Consider the following 18,975-nt stretch of genomic DNA (forward strand, 5'->3'; position numbering starts at 1 on the left):
TTTATCCAACCCATCTTTCACGGTTATAATCAAAATCATCATGAATGATAAGATTAATAATAATAACGTTAGTGAAAATAATAATCAAAATAATAATTATAATAATAATAATAATAATAATAAGGATAAAATGATGGCTATGGATGAAATGATGGCTAAATGGATAAAATTCTAGAACAAGAAATCTGATGATTAGAGCCATACTGATGAGTCCTAATAGGACGAAACACTGTGTCTATGGATATATATACTCGTTTAGTCCGCTAAACTTGAGTTCTCTGTGGTAATGAATGCAAGGCCCTCAACTTATAATGAGTTGGTTGAGCTCTCTGGTCCCTATTTCATTACCAAATCATTAGGATTTGATGGAGCAGTGGTTAGGGTGTTTGATTCATAATCTAAGGATTCATGGTTCAAGCCCAATCAACTGCAAAATCAAAATCTGATAATAGAGCCATACTGATGAGTCCTTATAGGACGAAACACTGTGTCTATGGATATATATATATAGATATGTATGTGTTTATCTGCTTATTTGCCTGTGTGTCTGTCTGTCTGTCTGTCTGTCTGTCTACCTTTGTTAAGTATACAATATCCTGCGAGTCCAAGAATATATCAGGGTTGGATGTAAACTCCAGTAATTTCTCTAAAATAATAATATTGTTACTGATTCAATAAATATCATATTGATGAAGAAATTAATGAAAAATGGCTAAATGAATGAGAAGATTGCTAAATGAATAAATAAATGAATGAAAGAAAAAACGAATAATAGAAAGGATAAAAGGTTGAACAGGAGAATGAATAAAAGGATGAAAGGATGAAAAAGGGAAAATTATGGCTAAATGGATAAAATTGTGGCTAAATGGATGAAATGATGGCTAAATGGATGAAATGATGGCTAAATGGATAAAATTGTGGCTAAATGGATGAAATGATGGCTAAATGAAAAAATGTATGGATAAATGGATGAAATGATGGCTAAATGGATGAAATGATGGCTAAATGGATGAAATGATGGCTTAATCGAGGAAATTATGGCTAAATGGATGAAATGATGGCTAAATGGATAAAATGATGGCTAAATAGTTGAAATGATGACTAAATGAATGAAATTATGGCTAAATGAATGAAATAATGGCTAAATGGATGAAATGATGGCTAAATGGATGAAATGATGGCTAAATGGATGAAATGATGGCTAAATGGATGAAATGATGGCTAAATGGATGAAATGATGGCTAAATGAATGAAATGATGGCTAAATGGATGAAATTATGGCTAAATGGATGAAATGATGGCTAAATGGATGAAATGATGGCTAAATGGATAAAATGATGGCTAAATGGATGAAATGATGGCTAAATGGATGAAATGATGGCTAAATGAATGAAATGATGGCTAAATGGGTGAAATGATGGCTAAAAGGATGAAATGATGGCTAAATGGATGAAATGATGGCTAAATGGATGAAATGATGGCTAAATGAATGTGAATGATGGCTAAATGGATGAAATTATGGCTAAATGGATGAAATTATGGCTAAATGGATGAAATGATGGCTAAATGGATAAAATGATGGCTATGGATGAAATGATGGCTAAATGGATAAAATGATGGCTATGGATAAAATGATGGCTAAATGGATAAAATGATGGCTATGGATAAAATGATGGCTATGGATAAAATGATGGCTAAATGGATAAACGAATACCTGCAGCTTGATCAAGTGTGACCGGATCAAATCTTGAATGATTCATTGTTGAAAATCTGTTCCAAGAAGATAGATTAGATATATTTTTATTTTTTAACCCTATTTGCTATTTATTACCCTTTCACCCTAAAAATAATTTATTTTTCTCAATTCAATCAAAAAAACATATTTTCGAAGTACTCATTTTCAGGATCAGGAATACAGCTAGGTGATCGCTTTAAGACCTTCCCGATGTTCTTTAATTTTGTGGTTGCAAATTTGAAAAAGTGATTACAACCATCTTTTCCCTTGAAAGTTTGTCTGTGACGTCATTAGTATGTCGGCACTCTGATTCGTTCAGTCCTGTCCAATGTCCTTCATCATCACAGAAGTGAACAATCTAGAATTAGATAGATAGATAGATAGATAGAGATATTTAATCGTATTTCCAAAAAATTAAGGTTATGATAGATGCTAATACGTCATTAAAATCTTAAATTAACGCTGCAATGTCTCTATAATAAGCATGTAAAAGTAAAAAGATTTTGCCGGGAGACAAATTGGGTGCGGACAGGAACCGGGTAAGTGTGTTGCCGCAAATCCATGTTTGTGAGTCATTTGAGGAAAGGAAGACTTTATTGTATTTTTTAAAAATTGTAATACTAATAGGGACTGCTCATGTAATTTAGAGAGAGAATATATTCACCGATTTACAATGGTACCTTATAAAAATAATATTCACCCTAAACTAAGCTTTTAGTCAGAGTACTACAGTGTTCTGCAGTACTCTGACTGAATGAATAGTGGGTTTACCTGGAGAGTGTATTATGAAATTTAAGGATTTCTTATTGCAGGTACCTTTTCAGTGACATGCGGACTTAATGCAGTAGAGACAAGGAAGGAAATTGACAGAAAAGATTTGTTTTAATAAAACTAACCTTAGAAGTTGTCTCCTCCCCCTTGGTACAGTCCAAGGTAGAAGATTGACCGGCCAGGGTTACAGGCCAGTTATACACTCCCTTACTAGACTTAGTAGTACTCCAGGGACACAGGATAGTACCTAGGATAGAATAGAATAGAAAAGAATAGATGAAAAGAATAGGATAGAATAGAAAAGAATAGATGAAAAGAATAGGATAGAATAGAAAAGAATAGAATAGGTTGGGTCAGGTTTGGATAAAATATAATGCAATGAATAAAATAGAATAGAATAGAAAGAAATTTTTTTAAAACATTAAATGTAGGATAGATATGGAAAAAATAGCCAGTGTGTGATAATCAGAAAACTGAGGAATATGAAGACGACTTACATCTCAAATTAACTTAATATGTGAAATAAGTTATGTGAGTTACTTATAGTAACACTATTTTTGTAACGACATCAAATACACAAAAGTATTGCTTTAACGATGTGTTCTGTTTTCTGGTTCTCACTGTGTGTTAATACCTGGAGACATAATTTGAACCAGGACGGATCTTTCTTCACTATATCCTAAACAGGGGGGTTAAAAAAAACAGGTTAAAAGATTACGTTCATCAAGCATTAATTATTAATTGATTAATTAACAACCATTAATTTAAAATGTTTGAATAACAACCTGAGTTCACATTTATATTAGAAATTAAATACGACAAATATAGTTTTTAAGAAGTTTACTTTAAGAGTTTCATTTGAATAACTGGATTATACCAAATCCCGAATTTTTTTAAAATTATTTGTTGCGTTAGAAATCTACGAAAAGAACTGCGGCCCGGCTATGCACAGCTAGATATGACACGTTCAACACTTTTCGTTTCGTTCGTTCATCGTTAGCGAACGACCCATTTCGCTTGTTTTTTGCGCAATCGTTCAAAAAAATTATTTTGTTAGTTCTCAAAATTATCGTTCATTTTCCATCTATTTCGTTCGTTTTTCTATGAACGATCGTTCAGTAAAATCTATCGTTCAATAAAATCGTTTGTTCAAAAAAACCGATTGTTTTATCAAAATTTGTTCAAAAAACCGATTGTTTTATCAAAATTTGTTTTAAAAACCCGACCGTTTTATTAAAAGTTTGTTAAAAAATCGTTTATTCATTAAATACTTTCGTTTTAAAAAATGTCACTAAAAATAGTTCATTAAAAAAACATTATTTTTTTTCAAAATCTTTTGGAAAATTAGTTCGTTTTTTAAAAAAGCGATCGTTTTTTTAAGTTTGTTCTACCGATTTTAAATCGATTTTTTTTTGTTTTTATAAACACGATAATTTTTTCATTTTTCTGAACGATCAATTTCCATCGTCCATTTTTCGTTTTTTTCTGAACGACACATTTTTCATGAAAAATTTCGTTTGTTTTCAAAAATTTCATTCGTTCAAAAAAACGATGTTCATCTCTATGAACAGCTAGACATACCTGACTGAAGAAGAGCGCGGCAAGACCATTTTCCCGCGTAATCCATCCCAACAGACCTGTTCAAAATTGGGTGATGAAAAATCTTTAGAATTTTCATCATTTACAAGGTTACCCACAAAGGAGACTTTAGAGACGATTAAACGGAATTTACACTGTCTGTTTCCTTATATTTATATTTTCCGTCAACTGTGAACTGGTTTGTTTCCTTGCCAAATCATTGAATAAGGCATTATGTGCACTGTGTGTAGCACAAGTCCCAGAGCGGCACTGTGCAGGAGACTTGTGTCTAAGATTACCATATTTAAGGTAGAATATATAATTTAACCATGGGATCGTCACATTTTATGTGTTTCCGGTCTTCTCATCCTTTGTTGGCAACCCTGATATTGATTAGGGTTTCCAGTGAAAAGGAAAAATCGTTAAGCGCCACCATTTTGCTTCATTTTTGCACTTCGTTCCCTCGCGAAAATTTTCGCAAAAATAGAAAATGTGAAAATTTCACGAAAAAATAATACGAAAATTTCGCGAAAAAATGAGAAAATTTCGAGAAAAAAATTGTGCAAAATAAAGCGAAAATTTCGCGAAAAGAATGTGAAAATTTTGAGAATAAAATATAAATTGTGCAAAAAAACGAAAGTTTCGCGAAACATACAGAATTTTCAAAAAAAAAAAATTACAAATGTTAGCAAAAAAATTTAGAAAATTCATCAAAAAAGACTAAATTTTGAGAAAACTAGACTCATTTTCAAAGAGGGATTTTTCCGCGAGTCCAATTGATGGATTAACACAAAATATAAATATAGATTTAATAACGACTAGTAGACATCAGACATTTATATTTTCGTATTTCGCATTATATGTACTTCTTCTTTAAAACTTTGAAGAACGGGATTAGGGGGAGGGGGGGGGAGTACCTGATATATATACTGGAGTGTGTACCCCCTGCTTCCTCTAGAACAGGATTGATCTGACTTACCAAGACCTCAGGACCAGACACAGCATTCCTGGTCAATCAATCAATAAATCAATAAATTAATCAACCAATGTTTAGATTGATCTATCCATCCATAAATTGAAGTTATCTATTAATAACGATCCGATATATTTTCTCCAATTAAAAATTCATTTGAAAAATTATTCTTTAAATCAACTATATTTATTATCAATCAATAATTTGATAAATAGTTTAGTTTTGAATTATTTAGCTTGGCTAAGATTTAAATTTTGTTGAATGAGGGCAATTTATTGTTGTGTAAAAGATACACTTTTAGTTTGAAGAACATTTTTAAATTCCGACATTTCAGGCGGCAGACATTTTCTTTTTGTTACAAGATGGCCGAAATATCAGCTTGGCAAAGAATTAAATTGTGTTGAATGCTTACCCGTTTACAGACCAGGACAAGATTGCCTCCTCTTTGCTTTGAGACAATGTACATGATAATCTGGCAGTACAGTACATTTGATCTGCAGCACATTTTCAACTGTACGCCCCTAAAAAAAAGAACTTAACACAGGGTCTTCAAAGAATTAAGAAGCGACATTTGCATTTTGAATTAATACGCTTACGCGTTGTTTTAACCACTTTTCATAAAACCAGTGCTAAGAATCCATTTCCTATTGATGTAGATCTGTCTGGGAAAAAAATTAACGGATATAATAAATGAATTTTAAGTTTTTTTTTCCATAATACAAAATTTCCCAACATTTTTTCTTTTGTTTTATGCAGAAACATGATTTACTACTTAACCATTAGGGAGTACTCATAATATGTGGTTTGAGCAACAAATATTTTTTTGATGTTTTGGTTGGAATTTTGCCACTTTGAAATTTCTAAAAATATTTAAACATCATGCTGCAAGTTTGTGGAGCTGACAAGTTTTTTCAACATTTTTAAAAATCTTTTTATTATTTCAATATTCCTGATGGTTTGAGTTGAAGAATAGATTCTGTTTGATACTTCTTGATGTTGATGACATTTCCTCGCTCTGCTCGCGAGATCCGGAACATACCATCTAGACATTTTAGAGTGCTTAAAGGGACTGTCGACGTTGTTTCAAGAGGAAAGTTCGGTTCACAACCGTGATCTTTAAACCTTTTCCTGATCAAGGATAAAAAATTGATTTTTTTCACTATTCTCCATAAAAGTGACATGCAATAGAAAAAAGCTGAATGTTATCAGAATTTTAAATTTTATCACTCTATAAATAATGGTTTACTGAACTTACGTCTAACCCTCCATGCACAGATGACAATGTCTGTTTTACAACAGTACCCTTGAAACCTTAATCTGATCGAAAATGTGAAAGATACCGTCGTTTTTCTGACACGGAAATTGTTTTTTTCCTGAGAGTTTCTTCATTGCTTCGATCTTATAAACAAGAAATGCACAAGTCACTATCGCAGAGAAACCGCAAATGAAGTATTAACAGATTAAAGGAACAAAAACATTGATTTATAATTCATACTTGATCGGACAATGCTTTCAATGGTACCGTTGAAAATCGGACAATGTCATCATTGGGAGTCATTTGAAATTACGCTTACAGTCCCTTTAAGGGGAGAAGGGTTGCTTATTTCCCCTTCTTGTTCATACATAGGATTATCCTGACGACTGAACAGATTTTAATTTTATTTTTTATCTTAGAACAGTATTCAATTTTCAGAGCTGGGAACTTTAGAATGGTGGATATCGGGATTATTGCTTGATCCACTCTTTTTCTTAATCTCCAGATTAAATATTGCTTGTTTTCCTCATGAATTTAATCTCCTGAGCTGAAAACTTTAGAATGTGATATCCTTAATCCCGACCTGTTAATTAATCTGGAGATTAAATTCATGAGAAAAACAAGCAATATTTAATCTGGAGATTAAGAAAAGAGGAGAACCCATGAACTTATGGGAACCAGGAACTAGAATTAGAAGAAACCGTGGACTAGGATTAGGAGAACCCATGAACTTATGGGAACCAGGAACTAGGACAAGAAGAAACCGTAAACTAAGATTAGGAGAACCCATGAACTTATGGGAACCAGGAACTAGGATNTAATAGTATGGCTTTTGAAATTAGGCAATACAATGCTTATTCATAACAAAGACGATATCGAATTCGTCACTGAATTCACATGTTTTTTGGGACACCCTGTAGCTTGAACACCCACTACATAAAGAGGATGGTAGAAAATTCAGGCATATTTAAAGGGCCCCGTTGCCACTCTATAAATGGAAAGTCACTTGAATTTAGGTCTGTGTACACTGTAAGTGTACAGTCCCTTGAAAACAAACAAACAAGAATATTTACGGTCCTACAGTCGCAGTCAAATGGATTGTTCATCAGATCAATCTTGGTGATACTGAAATATTAAATAAAAATTAGACAAATTAAAATTTATAATTTTGAAACTTAGTAACACTACGAATGGCTGGTTAAATACTTGAAATTTAACCGCCTCTCTGAATCTCGGTGTCAAAAGAGAAGTACAGTCGTCTTCGTTGATTTCTACCAAGTTTTTCAAACAGCGCGGATACACATAAACATGGAAACAAAGAAAACCGTCAATAATAGGTTTTCTTTGTTTACTTGTAAACGCCGTCTTCATTGCGTTGATATAAGAGCAAACCACTAACCAGCTGTAACTAATTCAACAAACTCATCATAAATTCTGACCTCTTAAAAAAATGACATTTAATCACCTGGTAAGCGGATTAAAGGCTCCAGGTTCAATAGTTTGAATTCTATTATCATTCAACTTCAGTCGAGTTAATCTCTTCAGTCCTACAAAATAAAATTATAAATCGTCTTCATTTACAGCTTTTTGGGAACCACTGAACGCAGATTCAAAATTTTGAATATCTACCTTTAACTATGAATATGATATGATGTGGATGTATGGATATCTACCTATGAATATGGATGTATGAATATCTGCCTATGAATATGGATATATGGATATCTACCTATGAATATGAATGTATGGATATCTACCTATAAATATGGATGTATGGATATCTACCTATGAACATGGATGTATGTATATCTACCTATGAATATGGATATATGGATATCTACCTTTGAATATGGATGTATGGATACCTACCTATGAACATGGATGTATGTATATCTACCTATGAATATGGATATCTACCTATGAATATGGATGTATGAATATTTACCTATGAACATGGATGTATGTATATCTACCTATGAATATGAATGTAAGGATATCTACCTATAAATATGGATGTATGAATATCTACCTATGAATATGAATGTATGGATATCTACCTATAAATATGGATGTATGGATATCTATCTATGAACATGGATGTATGTATATCTACCTATGAATATGGATATCTACCTTTGAATATGGATGTATGAATATCCACCTATGAATATGGAGGTATGAATATCTACCTATGAATATGAATGTATGGATATCTACCTATGAATATGGATGTATGAATATTTACCTATGAATATGGATGTATGAATATCTACCTATGAATATGGAGGTATGTACATCTAAAATATATTTGTTTTATTTGCTCATCATGTTGTCCCTAATAAACATTGAAACTGCTGAACCGGCTAGTGGCAACTTTTGAGTGGAACCTAACATGGCCCCAAGAGTCAGGACTGGTTCATACCTTATTAAGATTAGGGTTTCGAAATTTTCGTTAAACTATTAACGAAAATCTATTTCAGCCAACGAAAATGTGAACGAAAACGAAAATTTTCGCGACATTCGTTCAAATTTTCGCGAAATTCGTTAAAATTTTCGACCTTTCGCTCAAAATCCTATTTTTTCGGAAAAAATTCAATTTTCTTGGTGCGAAATTGAAAAATTTCGATTTTTACAAACGAAAATTAAACGTAAATTTCGCGAAAATGAGGTCGAAAATATTTGAACGAAAATTAACGAATTTTGTTCGTTCATTATAGTGATTTTCGTTAAAAACGTCTTGTATATGACAAATTTTCTTTTAGAAAATCTAAATGTCAACCAAAACAAAAATTGCTTAGCAGATATATGAGAAAATGTAAAAAGTTCCAGATATATGAGAAACTGTAAAAAGTTCTGAAATCGGTTGAAATACAAATAAATGCATGTTTAGGATCCGGATCCTTTTATCCGCAACAATTTCTTGGATCCGGGTCCGGATCCAAGGGGTAAAACAAACCATCAAAAGCAGAAAAAACTCACCAAACACAAATCTGAACTGTTATACAATAAGAGATTATTAAAAACTTTCTTATCTCTAAATGGATCATCAAGTTTTAGTAAAAAAAGAAGAAAAATAATTTGAAAATTCTTCTTCTATTAAAAAAAATCAGTAAGTCTTAATCCTGACCCGTATCTAAACGAAAAGGATCCTAAGCACTGACAATATTTCTAACCTCCACCATGCTGTTTGCTATCCTCCATTTGTTTACGTTTTCAAGAAACTTTCTAGTTGCAGCCTCCTCTTCTACAGTTAGAAAACTACAAGGACGATCTTTTGATTTTGATTATGAATATGGATGTATGAATATCTACCTATGAATATGAATGTATGGATATCTACCTATAAATATGGATGTATGGATATCTACCTATAAATATGGATGTATGGATATCTACCTTTGAACATGGATGTATGTATATCTACCTATGAATATGGATATATGGATATCTACCTTTGAATATGGATGTATGAATATCCACCTATGAATATCTACCTATGAGGAGTCCAACCTAGGAAAATTAAACGTGTTTGCAAGTAAACCTACATTTATAGAGTGACATGTCTGATATACAAAGCTTAAAAATATTTAAAATTCTAAATATTGTTCTTCTTCGCAATAGCTCTCGCATAAGAGGAGTTACGAATGAAAACTTTAAGATTTCAATCTTAATTTAGTTTAACGTGGATGAAAAATATCTGATTTAATGGAATAATATGATAAAAGAACATAAGAGAATTCTTAGTTATACCTTATTTTCTTCGCCTTTTTTTTCATCACAGAAACATCCAGGTTGACAGTCTTCATCCTAGGTAGGTACGTAGGTAGGTAGGTATATAGGCAGGCACGCATATTGGTGTAGGATGGTAGGTAGATATGTACGTAGGTAAGTAGGTAATAGGTAGATCGATAGGTATAGTAGGTAGTAAGATATGTAGGCAGGGAGAAAAAAGATAGGTAGGTTGGGTGGGAGGAATGTAGGCAGTCACACATATTTGTAAAGGAAGGTAGGTAGATATGTTAGGTAGTAGGTAGATCGGTAGGTATAGAAGGTAGTAAGATATGTAGGCAGGGAGAAAAATATGTAGGTAGGTTGGGTGGGATGAATGGAAAGTAGGTAGGTAGGCGAGTAGGTAGGTATGGTTGGGAGGGAAGAATGGAAGGTATAGGTAGGTAGGCGAGTAGGTAGGTATGGTTGGGAGGGAGGAATGGAAAGTAGGTAGGTATGGTTGGGAGGGAAGAATGGAAGGTATAGGTAGGTAGGTTGGGAGGAAAGAATGGAAGGTATGTAAGTAAATAAGTAAATAAGTAAGATGTGTTTTAAAATTTTCACAATTTATTCAAAAAGTTTACGATTTAACAACGAAATTATCTTTTGGCTAATTGATTTACGTTTAATTCCATGTAAATCCTTAGATCCGAAATTATCATCTAAACATTTATCTAACTATTTACAAATTTGTTAAATGTAAACAAAACCCGGTTTGCTGCCCTATCCACCAAACAAAATCATGAAATGTACACTCAGAACCGGTTTTCCAGCAGACAAGATTGGTGCTAATCATCCGACCTACGGGAACTGAGCAGATAAGATCTCGTCCTTAAAATAAAAAAAAACGGGGTTTTAAACAGAAGAACTTAGTGCTAATCGTCCGACCTACGATTTTCTTGTTGAAAAGATTGGTACTAATCGTCCGACCTACGGGTTCCATCAGACAAGATTCGTACTAATCATCCGATCTACCGTTTTTCAGCAGACAATATCGGTGCTAATCATACGACCTAGAATCTTCTTTCATAATTTCACAGATCTGATCAAGGATTTTGTAAGATACAGGGTGTCCCACTAAACATGACAGTTGGTTTAGAATGTCTTTTTCAATAAAAATATTATATGGGAGTCATATTATATCAAAATTGATTTCAAAGTAAAATATAATGAAGCAAAAGATATATTTAACTAAAAAAAGCTATTTATTAAATGTCATGTTTCGTGGCACACCCTGTAAATATTCTGTAAATGTCCGGGAGTCGGAACTTCTGGCTGTAAATCTCAGGATTATTTATTGATTTCCATCTTGTGCAGACGATAAAAAATAATTTAATTTCTCTTTCGATATTCCTGAGGTGTTATACAGCTTGGATAACTTTAATTACAAATCCTCAGATTTTAAAGGGCCCACATTAGATTGAATTAATAAAGATGCACATATATGTTTTGAAATTGATCAGGTTAAAAAATAACATTTATTAATTTTGTTCAGATTTTAAATACGCCACGTGATTAATTGTTACCTCTTATTGATAACTTCTTTCCAGAAGATCACTTACATAATTGATAAAATTCATAATTAATAATAAACTTAATAACAGTCATGATATGACAGGACTTAAATCTAAAGGAAGATCAAAAATGCAGGGGGAATTAATTTTCTTGTTATTTTCCCCCATCCCTTATATTGACCATAAAAGTTTTCCCCAAACGTTATTTCTTTAGGATTTTATTATTTTTTTTCCCCAGAGCATCGAGAATCAATCCCTCCGACCGATAGTGATGTGCCTTCAGTTGGTTATTTATTTGCCTTCATTTTCTTCCAAAGTCGAAATTTGAGAGCGTGTTGTAACGATCATTTTTGGATTTATTTTTTAGGACAAGATGCAAGGTTTAGAAAGAGCAAAAATTAACATAATACAGATTTAAAATTTTGGAAGTTTTTTTTAAGGTTTTTTACAAAAATAACGATCCAACAACACTACAGGCCGTGTAAAGCTCTTGAAAAAATATAAACCTGTAAAAATGAATTGCTTAAAATTAATGTATTTCAAATTTTACCGATTAAATATCACATTCACATTTTTGTTATTCCCAAAATATTAAAGTTGTACAAAAATAATATGTTAAATGTGTACACAATACACATGGTGTACAGTACACATTGGTATGATTATGTATTTATATATGTATAATAATTAATTAATTAAATAAATGATTAATTAATTAATTGATAATATTGATATTATTCCATTATTTGATATTTTTCAAAAATGCGTCATCTCCAGACATCCAGGACTCAATCTCTTCAACGGTCCTGGACAAAATGTATTCATTAAATGGCAAAAATATTTTTGTATATTTTAACGATTAAAACCAAAGAATGTGAATTACAAAAAAGAACACCACATTCAATCAAAGTTCTTTGGATAGATTATACATTCCAAAGAATGTATAGACACAGAATTTCTTACATCAGAACTAATGATATTTTTACCTGGGCACTACACTCATGAGTTCAGCGCCATTTTCATGAACAATCACGTCGTCTTCGATCCTCACACCGCCAGAGCCGCGGTACTCATTTAACAGGTCAGCCACAAGGAACCTTTCAGAGTGTACAGTTTAGTTGGCGCCAAATAGTTTGTTCATAGATATTCTATAGTTAGTGTTTTGTAGATTTAATCAAGCAAAAAATGGAAACTTGCAATGTTAGAACAAGATTAAGAACCAGATCAATAAAAACAAGAATAAGAATAAGATTATTATTTTTATTAAAATTATTATTTCCATTAATGATATTCTAATTTACCTGCTAAGTTCTGGATCTGCTAGCGCCCTGTCAATCAGGAAATCGATGAAATAGCACCCGGGCTCTATAGTTAGCACCATGTTAGCCTGTACAGCAAATTTTCAAATATATATTTCACTTGTTTGTCTATTTAACTGTTAAATCATTCATAAAATTACTGTAGGCGTAAATTCACCCCACTTAGTTAAATGCCCGATTCACAACGGTACCAAACCAATTAAACTTTTGCTTACTATCCTTATTTTTCTTTATGAAATTGGGTGTAATCCACAAAAGTGACTTGCGGATTTATTCTGAAGAGACAAGGAATAAAATACATAAGGATTCACCACGTTTCAANGGTAGGGTGAAAAAAATATCTTAAATTTAGGATGTAAGGAGGTTTTCTGAAATGCCGCTCTTTAATTGGAGGGTCACGTGAAATTTCGTGTATAGTCCCTTTAAACCTGTATTTCTCGAGCAGTCCTTAAACTCCTAAGTCCTGGTCTTGTATCTCGCTCAGGATGTCCCTCAAGATATCTAGGACTGCTCCAACTTTTGGAAGACTATGGTCAGTGGGTGGATCAAAAGCATCAAAAAGTGATCCTGACTTAAACAAAAAGGTTGCCAATATTTATATTGAAAATTAAGAGAGGTTTGTGTGCAAAATAAAAGATGTGTACCATGGAAGTACATTATATAAGAAATCGAATTGTATAAGCTGTTTTGTTTTTACAATCTTATGACTTTCGAAAAAAAAATCAATCCTTGCAAATATAGAAATCACAAAGTTAATTATCTAAAGTTTGATATAAATCTTTAAAATATCCAGATCCATGAAAATTTATCAAAATTACCCGCCGACATCATGAACGTCTATGCCTATGAAGTGTCCTAGACCGTGAGGTTGGAACAGACGGCCGGCCAAATTGACGGACATCATTGCATCAACACTTCCTGAAATTAAAGTTAATGAAAACTAAATTGGCAACTTTTAAAATAACAATTATAGCAGTAAAAGGTAATCTAAGATGACCCTAATAATAAACAAATGTACCTGTTAGTACCCCAGCAGCAGTGAGGTCCTCTAAGATGACCCTATTGGCAAGCAAATGTAGATCTCTCCAGGAGACACCAGGCTTTAGTGTAGCCAGAACATCCCTTTAAATTTTTTCATAGTTTTATTTTTCATTAATCTGTCTGTCCGTCTATATGTCAGTATTTTTGCCCATCTGTCTTTCTGTCGATCTGTCGATCTGTCGATCTGTCGATCTGNACTAACTAACTAACTAACTAACTAACTAACTAACTAACTAACTAACTAACTAACTAACTAACTAACTAAGATATCAATTAAGTTAACAATTAAAAACAACACCAATAAACTTCTTTTATGATTATCAAACAATAAAAAACATTTGCACAATTCAAAGATAAAAATGTCTTCCATTAAAATCATTAGAAGATTTAGATGAATTTCTATTTAAGGAAAAAATATCTGAATGGGATTGAACACTGAACACAGTTGTTTCAAATGGTCTTTCGATTAACAAAGGTACCTAATAAATAGGAATGAGATATCCTTATTTATCTAACTACTAAATTGTTTCTTAAAATTGTGTTTTCTCTGTAAAGTTGCTTTGCGTACTCTTTAAATGAATGGGTCACTTGAAATTTGGTCAACAATCTCTTTAAGATGATTTTTTACCATTTGCTGGCCAGCTGCAGGTAATATCTGAACAGAAGCAATAATATTCTGCTCCAAAATCAAAAAGAACCATATCTCCATCCCTACACAAATAAATAACCAGTGTTAAAAGTGTTGATGCCAAAACTGTTTTTTGACGAATTTCCAAATTTCTTGATATTTTAATAATATATTAAACGAAGTTAATGAATTAATGAAAAATAAACAAATGAACAAAAGTCAATTCAACAACTGAACAACTGAACAACTGAACCAATGAACCAATGATTAAATGAACCAATGAACAAATGAACCAATGAACAAATGAACAAATGGAAAACGGACAAATGAAAAAACGGACAAATGAACAAATGAATAAACAGACAAGTGAATAAATGAATAAATGAATATGAATAAATAAATGAATAAACAAATGAATGAATAAATGAATGAAAGGATGAATGAATGACTGAATAACTGAAAGGATGTATAAATGAATGAATGAATGAATGAATGAATGAATGAATGAAATGATCTCCTACTTGATGAGCTGATTGTTAGGTGCTCCAGCATGTCCGTAGTGTAGAACAGCTCCACTTCCACCACCACCAGCAATACACGTGTAACACACGTGTCTAAAATATTAATACGTGTTTCTAAAATATGAATAGTAAGTAAGTAATTATTTAATTATGAAATATAACAAAAACAAGTGTTTAAGGAGAAAATATTTTAAACCCTCAAAAAATAGAGGTTGCGGGAATATTTCACCCCAATTCTAAAATTTAAGAAATAAAAATCGAAGGAAAGGAAAATGATAGTTACATAAGTATTGTTTATTGTAAACTTTTTTTTATATAAACTGGTGGTTAATTCTTAGTATTTTTCGACGATGAACTAACAACTTTTAGAAATAAAAATGATAGTTATATTTTTAATGATAAAAAATAAAATAGGCTTTATGGATTGTGAAAAAGAAAATTGGTTCGACGCAAAACGGGCATTTTCAAGCATATTTTTACGCCGATTTTTGTCATCCTTAATGTTTGATTATATCTTTTTAATCTTTTCTTTGTAAAATCGTCTTTGGTTTCTTCGATTCTTTTGCAAACATAACATGTGTTAGAATTAAAACATTTGTTCAGATGATAAAAATCTTCTATTAAATTCTGTTTAAAATTCGAAATAAGATTGATATTTGAAAGTTTAAAAAAGTGTCGTTTATTTTCATACCATATTTACATATCTAAAATATTTATTAAAAAACTTAAATTACAAGAGATAGAAGTAATGTATGTAAAGCTTGTATTATTCTTTTTACCACAGTCTCCTCGATTATGGGTGGCTTTGAAGACAAAATATTAAAAATTGCGGCTTGGAGAAAAAATGGGGGCTCGGAGGAAAAATTGATGAGGCTCAGATGAAATTTTGATGTGGCTCAAACAAAAACTGAAGTGGCTGGTTTCCCTCCTTCTATGTTAACCTGGCTCCGCCGTAGAAGTAAGTATGATGGAGGAAGGTTGCCTCAGCTTGATATTCCATCATCCCAGGCTTAATCGTTCTAAATATAAACCAGGGATATAAAAATATAATCCCCCCTCCTATTCAAGATGAACGGGTGAATAGCTGGGTACTGGTAGGGGAAAATTATTGTGAATTACATCTATTGAGATAATAAATGATGAATGGGGGGGGGGGCTTATTCTTTCACAAAAACTTTAAATTTTTTTTGTTACCTCATCACATGCATATGAGCTTCACTGGATATCTTGCTGGCGTAACGCATACCCTTAAATAAATAAATAAACGATTCAACGATTCCGTGGAAATCAAGGCCGAGACTCCATCAAAAATAACCACCAAAGGACGGAAATTAATGTAATATCCGATTAATGACACAAGTCTAGTGTGAATCGTGACCGACGCCACCTTCCCTTAAAACAATTTTATCATGTATTACAGGGGGAGAAAGTTCCAAACCGTAAATTGGCCCAATACTGACACTGTCAGGTTTCGAACATAAGCATGGGCAGGGACACATTTCTACCTGAGCGTAAAACTTTTCATTTGAAATTTGAAATTTGACGTATACAGTGAAACCCTTCATAACAAATACATCGGAAGAATTTATCAAATGTCGTCTTGACAATTTTTCAATGAGTTTTATACTATATTACGTAAATTTCAGTATTTGCGAAAATAAGTAAATAGCCATGAATATGCAGGAATAGTTTTAAAGAGTTCCATATAATCATTTAATTTAAAAACTAAATATCTGCAACATTCCATTATCAGAAAGTGAAGAATACGACATTTGATGAATTCTTTCGATGTATTCGTTATTAAGGGTTTCACTGTAGCAAATATGATTTGAAGAGACTACATACACGGCTAACCGATTCACAACAGTGCTCTTTAAACCTTCATCTGTGCAACAAAAAATTTAATTGAAACTGATCAATTACCAGCCAGAAATATAAAAATTTCTCGTTCATCCATTATCAAACACAGTTTACAGAGGGTACCATTGTGCAACGGATATATAATTTTAAATTGAGGGTCACTCAAAATTACATCTACAGTTTCTGTAAGATCCTCCTTACCATGTATTCAATCAACCAATCAATCAAAATGCAATCACTCACTCAATCAATCAAGGCCTACCTCGAGCTCCATCTTTGTCTTGATAACCCTCAACTCTGCCATCTCGTGGTGAAGAATTGAATTATCAGTTGGAAATTCGGAAATTCCATCGAATGCAGCCGGACGGGTCGTCTTCCCAGAGTCTAATCAAATATTAACTCATTACAGCTTAAAGAGATTGTTCATGATATTTAATCAAATTAATTTGATACATCTTTGTTACGCCCCTTTAATAATATTAATGAAGGACATTTTATTCACGTGATGAGATTTGGTACTATAAACCAGTTAAAGGGACTGTAAGCGTAATTTCATGTGACCCTCCATGCAAAAAATAGCAATACCGGATTCACAACAGTACCCTTGAACGATGGAGAAATTGACAGAAAAAAAAACATTTTAAGAGTCAGGAAAACGTCGTTATCTTTCACATTATTAAATCAGACATTGCTATCTTTATATGAAGAGTCACTTATTATTACAATTACACTTCTTTAAAATTTTTTTCTAAATTCCATTTTAAAAAGACAATTTTTTTAAAAGATTTTTATATGTAGGATCACTTTTAATTAATCTTACACTCCCTTTGAAGATGGTTTATAACAGAATTTTCTAAATTACATTTTTTAAAACGAAAAAAATTATTTTTAAGATTCTTATAAGAACATTAGAAGACATTTTGTCCAAAAACAAAATAGTTAAATAATGTTGCTTTTACCCAAAGACTTTGCTAATTATAAAGACGTTAGACGAGGCATTAGAAATTTATCTGAAATTTATAGTGTACGCCTTTACAGCTGTATTTTAACGTCATTGGTTATTATGGTTGTTTGGGAGTCTAACGATCGACTTTTAAACATTAGATTTTAAACAAAATCGTGAATGTTTTGTGCTAAAAATTAACTAAATTAATGATATTAATTCGTATTTTTAATTTATTTAATCATTTTAGCTGAATTTGTGATAGAGTTATACATCCCTTTTGTATCAAAAATATCCAATAATTGTTAGCTTTTAATTCAATAATTCATTTAAATTAGATAGAGAGAGAATTCAATCTTCAAGGAAAAAGAAATGAGATAATTGATTACTGTTAAAGTACAAAGTTAATTGCATAAAAGATATGATAAATGAATTTTCTTCTTTTATAAACACTTCATATACTTCAAACCAAAAGTAAATGTTCTAAGGGACTGATAGTTGTAATTTTAAGTTACCAACCCATTAAAGGTCTTATCAACAACGGTACCATTTAGACATTTATCTGGGGAACAATGAGAAATATCGTCGTTATTTCAACTTTAAAAAATGATGAATTCTGTCAATTATGTTCATAGTCTTTATTGCGTAAAATCCACTAGCTACTTTTATGGACTATGGACAAATTTAAAGATAGAAAACTTAAGTAGTTTTCTTGTTTTGTTTTTAAATAACTCTTAAATTCAAAACAAAAGAAGACAATATGAAACGTCAGCAGCGTAAAAAGTACTAGATTATTAGAGAAGACGACATTTGTTACTATCTTTGGTTCACCGACAAAATGTGCCGAATTTGTGCAAATGCATGAAGTCTTTGCTTTTACCTGTATTAGGTCCTTCCAGAAGTAGAAGAGTTGGAACTGTACTTCCTATAACAAGTAGAAATAAGAATAAGAATAAGAATAAGATTAAGATTAAGAATGAGAATAAGAATAAGAATAAGAATAAGAATAAGAATAAGAATAAGAATAAGAATAAGAATAAGAATAAGAATAAGAATAAGAATAAGAATA

At 31.9% G+C, this 18,975-nt stretch overlaps 3 protein-coding genes and 1 long non-coding RNA gene across 5 annotated transcripts in view; all 4 read right to left on the minus strand.

The window, feature by feature from the left end:
* LOC111710322 (adhesion G protein-coupled receptor A3) overlaps positions 1-14 on the minus strand; it is an 18,794-nt gene extending 18,780 nt beyond the window's left edge. Inside the window, exon 1 of the mRNA XM_023484385.1 lies at positions 11-14. Coding sequence (XP_023340153.1) covers positions 11-14 — 4 coding nt within the window. The remainder of the gene's footprint in view (positions 1-10) is intronic.
* A 162-nt stretch (positions 15-176) lies between these two features.
* On the minus strand, positions 177-5,546 carry LOC111710329 (adhesion G protein-coupled receptor A3). Its single transcript, XM_023484393.1, has 8 exons — positions 5,470-5,546; positions 5,002-5,091; positions 4,088-4,143; positions 3,141-3,185; positions 2,632-2,753; positions 2,002-2,093; positions 1,715-1,770; positions 177-646 (listed from the first exon to the last, which is right to left on the minus strand). The coding sequence occupies exons 1-8, from the start codon at positions 5,544-5,546 to the stop codon at positions 492-494; spliced, it is 693 nt and encodes a 230-aa protein (XP_023340161.1). The 3' UTR covers positions 177-491.
* Positions 5,547-7,389: 1,843 nt separating this feature from the next.
* LOC111710333 (uncharacterized) lies at positions 7,390-9,704 on the minus strand. Of its 2 annotated transcripts, none has more exons than XR_002767038.1 (3): positions 9,681-9,704; positions 7,778-7,859; positions 7,390-7,437 (listed from the first exon to the last, which is right to left on the minus strand). It is a non-coding gene; the product is annotated as an uncharacterized LOC111710333 (long non-coding RNA). The 2 variants fall into 2 exon arrangements; XR_002767037.1 differs by lacking the exon at positions 9,681-9,704 and adding an exon at positions 8,070-8,093.
* A 2,577-nt stretch (positions 9,705-12,281) lies between these two features.
* Positions 12,282-18,975, minus strand: part of LOC111710323 (xaa-Pro dipeptidase) — a gene marked incomplete in the record, with an annotated part of 11,372 nt that continues 4,678 nt past the window's right edge. Inside the window, 13 exon segments of the mRNA XM_023484386.1 lie at positions 12,282-12,400; positions 12,581-12,691; positions 12,896-12,981; positions 13,342-13,414; positions 13,732-13,831; positions 13,932-14,035; positions 14,426-14,433; positions 14,569-14,665; positions 15,104-15,196; positions 16,045-16,122; positions 16,298-16,350; positions 17,226-17,347; positions 18,787-18,831. Coding sequence (XP_023340154.1) covers positions 12,337-12,400; positions 12,581-12,691; positions 12,896-12,981; positions 13,342-13,414; positions 13,732-13,831; positions 13,932-14,035; positions 14,426-14,433; positions 14,569-14,665; positions 15,104-15,196; positions 16,045-16,122; positions 16,298-16,350; positions 17,226-17,347; positions 18,787-18,831 — 1,034 coding nt within the window.

The sequence above is a fragment of the Eurytemora carolleeae genome, unplaced genomic scaffold (assembly GCF_000591075.1).
Source record: "Eurytemora carolleeae unplaced genomic scaffold, Eaff_2.0 scaffold561, whole genome shotgun sequence".
NCBI classification, from domain to species: Eukaryota; Metazoa; Arthropoda; class Copepoda; order Calanoida; family Temoridae; genus Eurytemora; species Eurytemora carolleeae.

Bases quoted from the DNA above. Each gene is read 5' to 3' on its own strand.
- LOC111710329 (XM_023484393.1), bottom strand. From the start codon at position 5,546: ATGTACTGTACTGCCAGATTATCATGTACATTGTCTCAAAGCAAAGAG. The intron at 5,092-5,469 runs GTAAGCATTCAA...TTGATTGACCAG, and splicing joins TTGTCCTGGTCTGTAAACGG to GAATGCTGTGTCTGGTCCTG. The intron at 2,754-3,140 runs GTATTAACACAC...ATTCTATCCTAG, and splicing joins GGTTCAAATTATGTCTCCAG to GTACTATCCTGTGTCCCTGG.